At 41.3% G+C, this 13,164-nt stretch overlaps 1 protein-coding gene across 1 annotated transcript in view; it reads right to left on the reverse strand.

Moving 5' to 3' along the window:
* The window catches only part of hecw1a (HECT, C2 and WW domain containing E3 ubiquitin protein ligase 1a), a 115,906-nt gene that overhangs the window by 63,012 nt on the left and 39,730 nt on the right, over positions 1–13,164 (reverse strand). The window contains exons 7-8 of the mRNA XM_077224972.1: positions 3,228–3,370; positions 2,821–2,921 (exon numbers count right to left, since the gene is read on the reverse strand). Of these exons, the coding sequence (XP_077081087.1) occupies positions 2,821–2,921; positions 3,228–3,370 (244 nt within the window). The remainder of the gene's footprint in view (positions 1–2,820; positions 2,922–3,227; positions 3,371–13,164) is intronic.

Below are 13,164 nucleotides of genomic sequence, written 5' to 3' on the forward strand. Positions count from 1 at the left end.
GTGTTCTGGAACATGACATTGAAGTTAAAGATGCCAAACCGATAAAGCAACATCCATATCGTGTTAACGAAATTAAGAGATATGCAATGAAGGTTGAAACTGACTATTTGTTAGAAAATAATTTAGCTCGTCATAGTCATAGTCCATGGAGTTCGCCATGTCTGTTGGTAAAGAAACCTGATGGTTCTTTCCGTTTTTGTACGGACTACCGAAAGGTTAACGCTGTCACCGTACCTGATTGCTATCCATTACCGAGAATGGAGGATTGCGTTGATAGTGTTGGTTCAGCAAAAGTCGTTAGTAAACTTGACCTATTGAAGGGGTACTGGCAAGTGCCATTAACAGCACGCGCGTCTGACATTTCTGCTTTTGTAACTCCGGATTCTTTCCTACAGTACCAAGTTATGGCGTTCGGGTTACGAAACGCACCTGCTACGTTCCAGCGGTTGATACAAACTGTTCTTGCTGGCGTTCCGAATTGTAGAGCATATCTGGACGATTTAGTGATCTTTTCCAATGACTGGAATGAACATTTGACTTTGTTACGTACTGTGTTTGAACGGTTGGAACGTGCGTCGTTAACTGTTAACCTCGCGAAATGCGTGTTTGGTCAAGCAACTGTGACTTATTTGGGAAAACATGTGGGAAATGGACAAGTAAAGCCAGTGGAAGAGAAAGTGGCGGCTATTACCGTTTTCCCGGTGCCAGTTACAAGGCGAGAGTTGAGGCGTTTTCTGGGTATGATTTGGTATTACCGAAGTTTCTGCAAGAATTTCGCTACCGTGGTAACCCCGCTTACGGATCTCCTCAGCCCTAAGAAAATTTTTGTGTGGACAGATGAATGTCAGGTAGCCTTTGAAAATGCGAAAGCATTAATGTGTACAAACCCTGTTTTGATCGCTCCTCAATTTGAGCGGGCATTCAAGTTAGAGGTTGATGCGAGCGCAGTAGGCGCTGGTGCAGTTCTGATTCAGGAAACGCAGGATGGAGTGGACCATCCAGTGTGTTTTTTTTCGCGTAAATTTAACAAGTATCAAGCAAACTATTCTACCATCGAGAAGGAAACCTTGGCATTGTTACTAGCGTTACAATTCTTCGAAGTTTATTTGGGTTCTTCTAATTTGCCTATTCTTGTGTTTACGGATCACCAACCCCTTGTATTTTTGTCTCGCATGTATAATGCAAACCAACGATTAATGCGTTGGGCTTTGTTCATACAGAATTTTCAGCTGGAGATTCACCATAAGAAGGGATCTGAAAATATCCTCGCAGATACTCTTTCTAGAGCCTGAATCTTAAAAGTGTGGGTATGATGAAGTTTTGGTGTTATTGTTTTATTTAAACGTCGGGTTTAAAATCTTAAATGTGGGGGTGTTACGTCCGTAAGGAACGTTTGTGTGTGTGTGGAGGGGGGGGGATTGTTTTTCCGCTCTATCTGTTTCTCTCACTTTCACTTTTCTTAGGATGTTGCTGATTGGCTATCGTGCTTGTCAGTTAAGACAATGAGTTGCCGCGCCTTGGAAGGCGGGATCGGCAATTAGCGTGATGAGTGACACCCGGTGAAGTGGATACTTAAAGACCATGCTGCTGCAGGCTGGAAGAGAACCTTGTCTTGTCGTGTTTTGAGAGAACCTTGTCTTGTCGTGTTTTGAGAGAACCTTGTCTTGTCGTGTTTTGAGAGAACCTTGTCTTGTCGTGTTTTGAGAGAATCTTGTCTTGTTTTGAGAGAACCTTTTACGTTGTTCCCATGTATGCTCATTGATCTTTGTTTTGGCTGCGTCCAAAACCTTCTCATTTGTGAGCGTGGCGGTCTACAGAGAAGAAGGGGATGAGTAAGTTTGTCACGTGACGTACATGGTGCACACGTAGGGAAATCGGTCTGTATTAAAAACACTAGTTAGGGAATTGTGCCACCCGCTGTATTTATGTTTTTTAGTTAGTGTAGTTTTAGTTATGACGTCTTGGACGTTGAAGACTTTTCTTTTTGGGTTTTTTTTGTATCCTAGTATTAGTTGTTTAATGTGTTAGATAACCATTATGTTTGTTACTTTCATTACTTTGGCACAATTCAGTTTCCCCTTTTTCCTTTGTGGTTGGTTCTGTTATATCTTTATTCATTATCATATTTATTAAAACTTATTCACTTTATTCAGTGGTCTCGTGTTTTCTCACCTCAATCAGTGTTATAGCGTGACGTGTCTGAGATGGTTATATGTGTTCCCCTCCTAAAAGCCCTAGACGGGTATGAGTCATAGGAGGGTCGTAACAATGCCTTAAAATATATTTGATGTAACTCAACACCCTTGCATCATTTAGTATGCGTGGTTCTGTGAATATGCAAATGAGCCCCGCCTCCACTCACTCACTCAGCTCAGAGATCCACTCGTTGACGATCACACGTTGATCTGATTGGTTACAAGGTAGTTTGTGACGTCAGAAACACCAGCGATTTCAAAGCGTGTTTTTGAGACTGTCTTTGGTTCACTGCAGTTTTAAGGGGAAAATTCTCAGCAATGCTGTCGACTTATGAATTTACACATGGTTTGTCATAAAGCATATTAAAAACACCACATAGACATATAAACAACATTAAAAGCTTGATTTTCACCAAAGGGGGACTTGAAGCATTGTAGATGACCCGCTAGCCTTTAGTTCAAACAGTACAGCACGTCACTAGCAACCCTAAGGTCATGTTTGGATAAAAGCTCCTGCCTTAGTCACATATCATTAACAAATACACAAACAAATGATCTCAGGATTTGTATTGTTAGTTTTGCTTATGTTGTGAGAAAAGCATACAGTAGTAAACATCCTACAGACCTGGATGAATTGATGAGGTTATCTCAAAACGAAACTGCAACTGGCCGCTGACATGATCTGTTGGAAGCCGTCGGCCTAAAGTGTAACTCACCACACGGTCCCTGTTCACACAGACACATGAAAGACAAGGATGCTTGACATTTTAAAATCTCGTGAGAAATTAGCTATAAAATAAATCTTTAGGCACACCAAGAACCTATCTCTGCATTGTCTTTAAAATTAAAGTACCTACTTGTGAACATAACATATTTTTAGGTCTATGAAAACTGGAATCCTGGAGGAAAAACATGCACAAATGGACCAGTAGTTTGAGAAACAAGTCAATAATTAGAGCGTAATCACAGTCCTCAGCAGGCTCACATTCAGATAATTAATGTATGTAAAGTGATTATTTAGTGGAGACCTACCCAATAGCATTCTTCTCCAGCAGCCTCTGAACAGGCACGACCAACTTTCCCAGAAAGCGTTTGATGATGGGTCTGCTCTTGGCGAATTTATCTTTTACCTCAATCTCCAAAACGTCCGTCGGCAGGGACACAAAGTTAAATCTCTGTGAATACAAAATCAAATAAGACTGCTCAGTTCTAAATCAAATGTTTTTTGTTAACCACTGATATTCTGTCTAGTTCCTTCTCTTTGTTCTGCATGATTTACATTCTCTTTCATTAAGTTTGATACCTCGAGGAAATCTGATGGTTCTGAACACACACAGACTGGAAATATATTACAAATATGTTGCTGCATTCCTGACCTTCTCAAATGGCTAATCATTTATTAGATTTATAAATTATAATTATATAATTTATATTATATTATAATATATGTATTTTGTGAGGATTTGTTTCTTCTTTTTTTTTACAATTTTAATTGAACACCCCAGCAACACCCTAGCATCACCCTAGCAACCAGCCAGAATACTCTAGCAACCGCCTAGAAACACCATAGCAACTACGCAGAACACCCTAGCAACCGCCTAGCATCCACCCAGAACACCCTAGCAACAACCTGAACAACATGAATAAGCAATATCTCAGCACCAGAACATCGTACAGACATGTTTGTTGGCTCGTATGCAATCATGTACCACACTCTAGCAACGGAGTGGCGAGTTTTGCCACTGCAAGCACCACTTCACATTTTCTTCTGGAAATGTAAATTCTAGTTTATTTAAAAATTCTTAAAAATTAATTAAACTCATAGTTAAAAAATAAAATACATAAACAAATGAAAATAAATATAATAAATAAATAAATGTAAAAATAAAATAAAAATAAACAAATATAAATACATAAATACATATAAATAAATAAATAAATAAATGGAAATAAAATTAAAAAATAAATATAATAAATACATATAAATACATAAATAAAAATGAATACATAAATAAAAATCTACTTAAAATTTAAAAAAAAAAGAATGAATGAAGGAATGAACGAACGCACGAACGAATGAATGTCCCCCTTGACTTATCAGAATATAAGTCTGTATGCGATACACAATGTTTTCTCCTCTCAGGGATGCTGCATCCTGGCCGGAGTCCATGGGAAACTGCAGTGCTGACGGTGTGTATGAAAGCACAGCCTGGAGTGTATTGTTCCCTGAGGCAGTAAACCACGGATTCGTGTTCAAGATTCCTGTGCCTCACAGGACTTTAGGACAGCGCCACACAAGCCCAAACTCAGCAGCTCCTGCAGTCACAGAGACATTAAACCCCTGCCCATCATATCTAAATCTCCACAGGACTCCTGGAAGACAAGGCTCAGGAAACACATTATGCTAGTTAGAGACGGTCTGCAACTGTGCGAATGAGTGGAAGATAACAAACACAAACAGAGAAGAACGGCTGGTTATGTCCGAATACATTTCGTTTTGATGTCCAGGGTTTGTATGTTTATTTTACAGCAGCTCTGAAAGAGAGAATGCGTACAGTCTACAGAAACACATTTAATGCAGTCGAGTCAACAAACAGATTTAACAAAAAAACACAGATAATAATAGCATGGAGTCACTATGTTTTAGACATAGTACAGTGATTTTTAACAGTGAAACTTGAACTTAAAGGCAAATAACACAATTATTTTTCTCAAAATATTGTTTCTAAAAGAGGTCTCTTCACCAAAGCTGCATTTATTTGATAGAAAATACAGTAAAATCAGCAATACTGTGTCATATTATCCTCAATATTTTTGTGTGATGCACTTTTTTCAGGATGTTTTGATAAATAGAATTTTCACAGCATTTATTTGACGATTGCAGTGTTTATTATAAATGATTTATAGGTGCACATCATCATTATAGTGTTAAAGGGATAGTTCACCCATAAATTAAAATTGTCAGTAAAATTGTCAGTGAGAGTCAGTGATTACTCTCCCTTATGTTGTTCAACCCCGTAAGACCTTCGTTCATCTTCAGGACACGAATTAAGATATTTGTGATTAAATCTGAGAGCTGGATCACTCCTCCATAGGCTTCTTCAGGGATTGAAACTTGTTCCCCGAAAAGTTATTAAAGACATTGTTAAAATAGTCCAAGTGACTACAGTGGCTCAATCTTAAGTTTATCAAGCGACGAGAATACTTTTTGTGCGCAAAAAAACCTAAAATAACGACTTTATTTCAACTATTGATTTCCTTCTCTGTGGGCGTCGAGTCAGTTAGCGTAGTGTGATAGCGTAGTGTGATAGCGTAGTGTGATAGTGTAGTGTGATAGCGTAGTGTGATAGCGTAGTGTGATAGCGTAGTGTGATAGCGTAGTGTGATAGCGTAGTGTGATAGCGTAGTGTGATAGCGTAGTGTGATAGCGTAGTGTGATTGCGTAGTGTGATAGCGTAGTGTGATAGCGTAGTGTGATAGCGTAGTGTGATAGCGTAGTGTGATAGCGTAGTGTGATAGTGTAGTGTGATAGCGTAGTGTGATAGCGTAGTGTGATAGCGTAGTGTGATAGCGTAGTGTGATAGCGTAGTGTGATTGCGTAGTGTGATAGCGTAGTGTGATAGCGTAGTGTGATAGCGTAGTGTGATAGCGTAGTGTGATAGCGTAGTGTGATAGCGTAGTGTGATAGCGTAGTGTGATAGCGTAGTGTGATAGCGTAGTGTGATAGCGTAGTGTGTTAGTGTAGTGTGATAGCGTAGTGTGATAGCGTAGTGTGATAGTGTAGTGTGATAGCGTAGTGTGATAGCGTAGTGTGATAGCGTAGTGTGATAGCGTAGTGTGATAGCGTAGTGTGATTGCGTAGTGTGATAGCGTAGTGTGATAGCGTAGTGTGATAGCGTAGTGTGTTAGTGTAGTGTGATAGTGTAGTGTGATAGCGTAGTGTGATTGCGTAGTGTGATAGCGTAGTGTGATAGCGTAGTGTGATAGCGTAGTGTGTTAGTGTAGTGTGATAGCGTAGTGTGATAGCGTAGTGTGATAGCGTAGTGTGATAGCGTAGTGTGATAGTGTAGTGTGATAGCGTAGTGTGACAGCGTAGTGTGATAGTGTAGTGTGATAGCGTAGTGTGATAGCGTAGTGTGATAGCGTAGTGTGATAGCGTAGAGCTACGTCACACGCAGGCTCACTATTGGCCGACGCTGGTCATGTGTGTGATGCGTGTGACGTACAACACAGAAGCGCTGCGCTGTTACACTAGTGAACTCACTCGAGGCCAATCCCTTAGAAGCCTATGGAGGAGTGATCCAGCTCTCAGATTTCATCAAAAATATCTTAATTCGTGTTCTGAAGATGAACGAAGGTCTTACGGGGTTGAAACAACATGAAGGAGAGTAATTACTGACAGAATTTACATTTTTGGGTTAACTATCCCTTTAATAATGTTGAATGAGAATAAGTTCCTCTTGCAGCATCTCTTCTCTTCTCTGATGATGTGGGCGGGGCTATAACCTGTCACTCACATGAGATCAGCCAATAGCAAACCACAACCATCCAATCAATTCCACACAGACACAATCAAGCCCCGCCCACATTTGCTCTTGTTCCAGAAGCTTTTTATTCGGATATACGACACAATAGAGAAGAATAGATGAGAACAACTTCCCTTTCATGAAGACTTTAAAGCATCCTTGCAAAAAAAAAAAAAAAAAACAATTTCTTACTAACCACAAACTGTTGAATGGTAGTGTATGTGCTATTGTCTTAAGTACCATGGAATGCTATATAAATATTATAAGGATAATCATATTGTAATTATTCAGTGTAATGGTATCAAAATAACATGGTATTACCAACAAACTCCACAGTGATTTTTTTTTTAGTTTTTTGTAATTGTTGGCTAATATTACTGCAAGTCTGTATTTTTGGTACTATGAAAAATGTGATGCAATGCAAGATTATTTTCCAAAATGCACAGACTGTATGTGGCAACACAGGCCAGGTTTCTGAATCAAACTGCAGGATCTGTGACTGAATGGCAGGAGTAAAAACATCTGAGGCAAGCAGAAGCGGCAAAACACTTCCAGAATGCCCATAAATAAATCAGAGAGAGTAAGAGCTTGTTCTGCGGTCAAACGAGGTCCACTGACCAACATAAAGCAGATGAAGGAACAAAGATCAACTCTCACACTCAATATGCGATATAAATAGTAATGTAAACAGACAAACTGTAAGTGTGTGTGTGATTATTAGTGAATAAGACCCAGTGTGTCTGTAGGTTTCAGAGCTTTAGCGGTGCAGAAAGACTCTGTCAGCAGGAATAAAGAGCCCATTAGTGGAGAGGACAGAACATGTCTTTAGATTTATACAACAAAACACCCAAAATAAACACAAAAAAACATTAGGTCTGTCCCTCGACCAGCACAAGATTTCACATTCACTCTCAAGTGGGAAGAATTTTCTATATTCCCGCATCAGGAAAAGATTTAAGCTGGTACATGTTATTATTGACCAAATAATACGATCTAGGCAAACATATTGATTCATACTAACATATTTCTAATCATCATATGCCAAAATGATTGCAGTGCAAACCTATTTATGCAGTTATTAATCATATCTGGGTGACATATTGCATATTCATGATGTTTGCAATGATTTTGTGGGCAATATGAAGTGAATATTTCCAAATTGTCAGTCGGTTGCAGAATTAAAGACGGTCTTTACGTTTTAAATTGAAATCTTGAACAGCAAAAAGGCAATGCATTTAAGGAGTGCAATTCATTTCTAATCGGTTTTAATTTTAAAAAATATGTCCAATTAGGCATTTTACAATGTTTCCAAAAGGTAAATATTGTAGTTTCTTAGAGAGTTGTTAAATTGGTATATACATAACTATGAACATTATATTTATTAATGTATCAAAACAAAGCAGATTCCAAAAGTCTGAGACCACATTACAAATATGGGATTCAATATCTAATTTAAGCATGGAAATAAAAGTTGAAAAAAATATAAAATTAGTAATTGAATATTTATTACATTTTTATATTACATTTTATAATACAATATATTTAAATTACTATACTCATATTTCTAAATGAATTATATTGAAGATACTATTCTAACTGTGTCATTAATTAAATAAGGAATGTGACAGTGATCATGTGACTTTGGTCAGAAAGTCTTTGAACATGATCATCAGGTTTTATACTGTACACTTGAATCCATCAGTGCTGCCGTCATTAAAGAAAAGGGGGAAAACAAAAAAAGAAGAAGAAATAATTAAATTCATGAAAACATTTGGTAAGATATAAGCGACCAACCCTCAGCCAAACCCTAATCTTACGATATGCACATGTTGTTAATTAATATTATTCACTACTTAATGATATAATTAATTGCACTGTAACAAGGACACCTTAAAATAAAGTGTAACCAAACTTTTCAATATGAATTTTCAAATGATTATATTATTGCTGACAATTGTTTTTCAAAGTAGCATTCCACTATTGAATATCATCACAAAGGTTTAAAATATCTATTTTTTAAAGCTATTTTTCTCAACTCCACCCACTTTAAAGAATGTTCAATATCAATATAGCCACAGTCGAAGAAATATAACAGATTATCTGGTATTAACAGGAGTAAGTATTTCACTTGTGACTCATAAGTGATTCTGAACACAGCGAATACAAACCGCATTTGTAAAGCAGCAGAGAAGATTATCAGGAGTGTGTAAGACACAGGTGTGTGTAAGACACAGGCGTGTGTAAGACAGTTGTGTGTAAGACAGGTGTGTGTGAGACATGTGTGTGTAAGACAGGTGTGTGTAAGATGGAGGTGTGTGTAAGACGCAGGTGTGTGTAAGACAGGTATGTGTGAGACATGTGTGTGTAAGACAGGTGTGTGTAAGATGGAGGTGTGTGTAAGACGCAGGTGTGTGTAAGACAGGTGTGTGTGAGACATGTGTGTGTAAGACAGGTGTGTGTAAGATGGAGGTGTGTGTAAGACGCAGGTGTGTGTGAGACAGGTATGTGTAAGACACAGGTGTGAGTGAGACAGGTGTGTGTAAGACAGGTGTGTGTAAGACACAGGTGTGTGTAAGACAGGTGTGTGTGAGACAGGTGTGTGTAAGACACAGCTGTGTGTAAGACAGGTGTTTGTAAGACACAGGTGTGTGTAAGACAGGTGTGTGTAAGACAGGTGTGTGTAAGACGCAGGTGTGTGTAAGACACAGGTGTGTGTGAGACACAGGTGTGTGTGAGACAGGTGTGTGTAAGACGCAGGTGTGTGTAAGACACAGGTGTGTGTGAGACACAGGTGTGTGTGAGACAGGTGTGTGTAAGACAGGTGTGTGTGAGACACAGGTGTGTGTGAGACAGGTGTGTGTAAGACACAGGTGTGTGTAAGACAGGTGTTTGTAAGACACAGGTGTGTGTGAGACAGTTGTGTGTAAGATACAGGTGTGTGTAAGACGCAGGTGTTTGTAAGACGCAGGTGTGTGTGACACAGGTGTGTGTACGATACAGGTGTGTGTGAGACAAAGGTGTGTGTAAGACACAGGTGTGTGTGAGACAGGTGTGTGTAAGACAGGCGTGTGTGAGACAGGTGTGTGTAAGACACAGGTGTGTGTGAGACAGGTGTGTGTAAGACACAGGTGTGTGTGAGACAGGTGTGTGTGAGACACAGGTGAGTGTGAGACTTGTATGTGTGAGACAGGTGTGTGTGAGACAGGTGTGTGTGAGACACAGGTGAGTGTGAGACTTGTATGTGTGAGACAGGTGTGTGTGTGTGACACAGGTGTGTGTAAGACACAGGTGTGTGTAAGACGCAGGTGTGTGTGAGACAGGTGTGTTTAAGACACAGGTGTGTGTGTGATACACAGGTGTGTGTAAGACAGGTCTGTGTGAGACAGGTGTGTTTAAGACACAGGTGTGTGTGTGAGACACAGGTGTGTGTAAGACACAGGTGTCTGAAAGATACAGGTGTGTGTAAGACAGGTGTGTGTGAGACACAGGTGTGTGTGAGACACAGGCGTGTGTAAGACAAAGGTGTGTGTGAGACACAGGTGTGTGTGAGACGCAGGTGTGTGTAAGACACAGGTGTGTGTGAGACAGGTGTGTGTAAGATACAGGTGTGTGTGAGACACAGGTGTGTGTAAGACACAGGTGTGTGTGAGACAGGTGTGTGTAAGACAGGTGTGTGTGAGACAGGTGTGTGTAAGACACAGGTGTGTGTGAGACAGGTGTGTGTAAGACACAGGTGTGTGTTAGACACAGGTGTGTGTTAGACAGGTGTGTGTAAGACACAGGTGTGTGTGAGACAGGTGTGTGTTAGACAGGTGTGTGTAAGACACAGGTGTGTGTTAGACAGGTGTGTGTAAGACACAGGTGTGTGTGAGACAGGTGTGTGTAAGACATGTGTGTGTAAGACAGGTGTGTGTAAGACGCAGGTGTCTGTAAGACGCAGGTGTGTGTAAGACAGGTATGTGTAAGACACAGGTGTGTGTGAGACAGGTGTGTGTAAGACAGGTGTGTGTAAGACACAGGTGTTTGTAAGACAGGTGTGTGTGAGACAGGTGTTTGTAAAACACAGGTGTGTGTGAGACAGGTGTGTGTAAGACACAGGTGTGTGTAAGACGCAGGTGTGTGTGAGACAGGTGTGTGTACGCTACAGGTGTGTGTTAGACAGGTGTGTGTGAGACAGGTGTGTGTAAGACAGGTGTGTGTGAGACAGGTGTGTGTAAGACACAGGTGTGTGTGAGACAGGTGTGTGTAAGACACAGGTGTGTGTAAGACACAGGTGTGTGTTAGACAGGTGTGTGTAAGACACAGGTGTGTGTGAGACAGGTGTGTGTTAGACAGGTGTGTGTAAGACACAGGTGTGTGTTAGACAGGTGTGTGTAAGACACAGGTGTGTGTGAGACAGGTGTGTGTAAGACATGTGTGTGTAAGACAGGTGTGTGTAAGACGCAGGTGTCTGTAAGACGCAGGTGTGTGTAAGACAGGTATGTGTAAGACACAGGTGTGTGTGAGACAGGTGTGTGTAAGACAGGTGTGTGTAAGACACAGGTGTTTGTAAGACAGGTGTGTGTGAGACAGGTGTGTGTAAGACAGGTGTGTGTGAGACAGGTGTGTGTAAGACACAGCTAAGTGTAAGACAGGTGTTGTAAGACACAGGTGTGTGTAAGACAGGTGTGTGTAAGACGCAGGTGTGTGTAAGACACAGGTGTGTGTGGGACACAGGTGTGTGTGAGACAGGTGTGTGTAAGACAGGTGTGTGTAAGACACAGGTGTGTGTAAGACAGGTGTTTGTAAGACACAGGTGTGTGTGAGACAGGTGTGTGTAAGACACAGGTGTGTGTAAGACGCAGGTGTGTGTGAGACAGGTGTGTGTACGCTACAGGTGTGTTTGAGACACAGGTGTGTGTAAGACACAGGTGTGTGTGAGACAGGTGTGTGTACGATACAGGTGTGTGTGAGACACAGGTGTGTGTAAGACACAGGTGTGTGTGAGACAGGTGTGTGTGAGACAGGTGTGTGTAAGACAGGTGTGTGTAAGACACAGGTGTGTGTGAGACACAGGTGTGTGTGAGACAGGTGTGTGTAAGACACAGGTGTGTGTGAGACACAGGTGTGTGTGAGACACAGGTGAGTGTGAGACAGGTGTGTGTGAGACAGGTGTGTGTGTGACACAGGTGTGTGTGACACAGGTGTGTGTAAGACACAGGTGTGTGTAAGACGCAGGTGTGTGTGAGACAGGTGTGTTTAAGACACAGGTGTGTGTGTGAGACACAGGTGTGTGTAAGACAGGTGTGTGTGAGACAGGTTTATGTAAGACAGGTGTGTGTAAGACGCAGGTGTGTGTAAGACAGGTGTGTGTGAGACGCAGGTGTGTGTAAGACACAGGTGTGTGTGACACAGGTGTGTGTGAGACACAGGTGTGTGAAAGATACAGGTGTGTGTAAGACAGGTGTGTGTAAGACACAGGTGTGTGTAAAATGCAGGTGTGTGTAAGACACAGGTGTGTGTGTAAGACACAGGTGTGTGTGAGACACAGGTGTGTGTAAAATGCAGGTGTGTGTAAGACAGGTGTGTGTAAGACACAAGTGTGTGTAAGACACAGGTGTGTGTAAGACACAGGTGTGTGTGAGACACAGGTGTGTGTGAGACACAGGCGTGTGTAAGACAAAGGTGTGTGTGAGACACAGGTGTGTGTGAGACGCAGGTGTGTGTGAGATACAGGTGTGTGTAAGACACAGGTGTGTGTGAGACAGGTGTGTGTAAGATACAGGTGTGTGTGAGACACAGGTGTGTGTAATACACAGGTGTGTGTGAGACAGGTGTGTGTAAGACAGGTGTGTGTGAGACAGGTATGTGTAAGACACAGGTGTGTGTGAGACAGGTGTGTGTAAGACACAGGTGTGTGTTAGACAGGTGTGTGTAAGACATGTGTGTGTGAGACAGGTGTGTGTTAGACAGGTGTGTGTAAGACACAGGTGTGTGTTAGACAGGTGTGTTTGAGACAGGTGTGTGTGAGACAGGTGTGTGTGAGACAGGTGTGTGTAAGACACAGGTGTGTGTGAGACAGGTGTGTGTAAGACACAGATGTGTGTGAGACAGGTGTGTTTAAGACACAGGTGTGTGTAAGACACAGGTGTGTGTTAGACAGGTGTGTGTAAGACACAGGTGTGTGTGAGACAGGTGTGTGTTAGACAGGTGTGTGTAAGACACAGGTGTGTGTTAGACAGGTGTGTGTAAGACACAGGTGTGTGTGAGACAGGTGTGTGTAAGACATGTGTGTGTAAGACACAGGTGTGTGTGAGACAGGTGTGTGTAAGACAGGTGTGTGTAAGACACAGGTGTTTGTAAGACAGGTGTGTGTGAGACAGGTGTGTGTAAGACACAGCTGTTTGTAAGACAGGTGTGTGTGAGACAGGTGTGTGTAAGACACAGGTAAGTGTAAGACAGGT

This window comes from Siphateles boraxobius, unplaced genomic scaffold (genome assembly GCF_051911475.1).
Source record: "Siphateles boraxobius isolate OS27281-9 unplaced genomic scaffold, OSU_SipBor_1 97, whole genome shotgun sequence".
Lineage (NCBI taxonomy): Eukaryota > Metazoa > Chordata > Actinopteri > Cypriniformes > Leuciscidae > Siphateles > Siphateles boraxobius.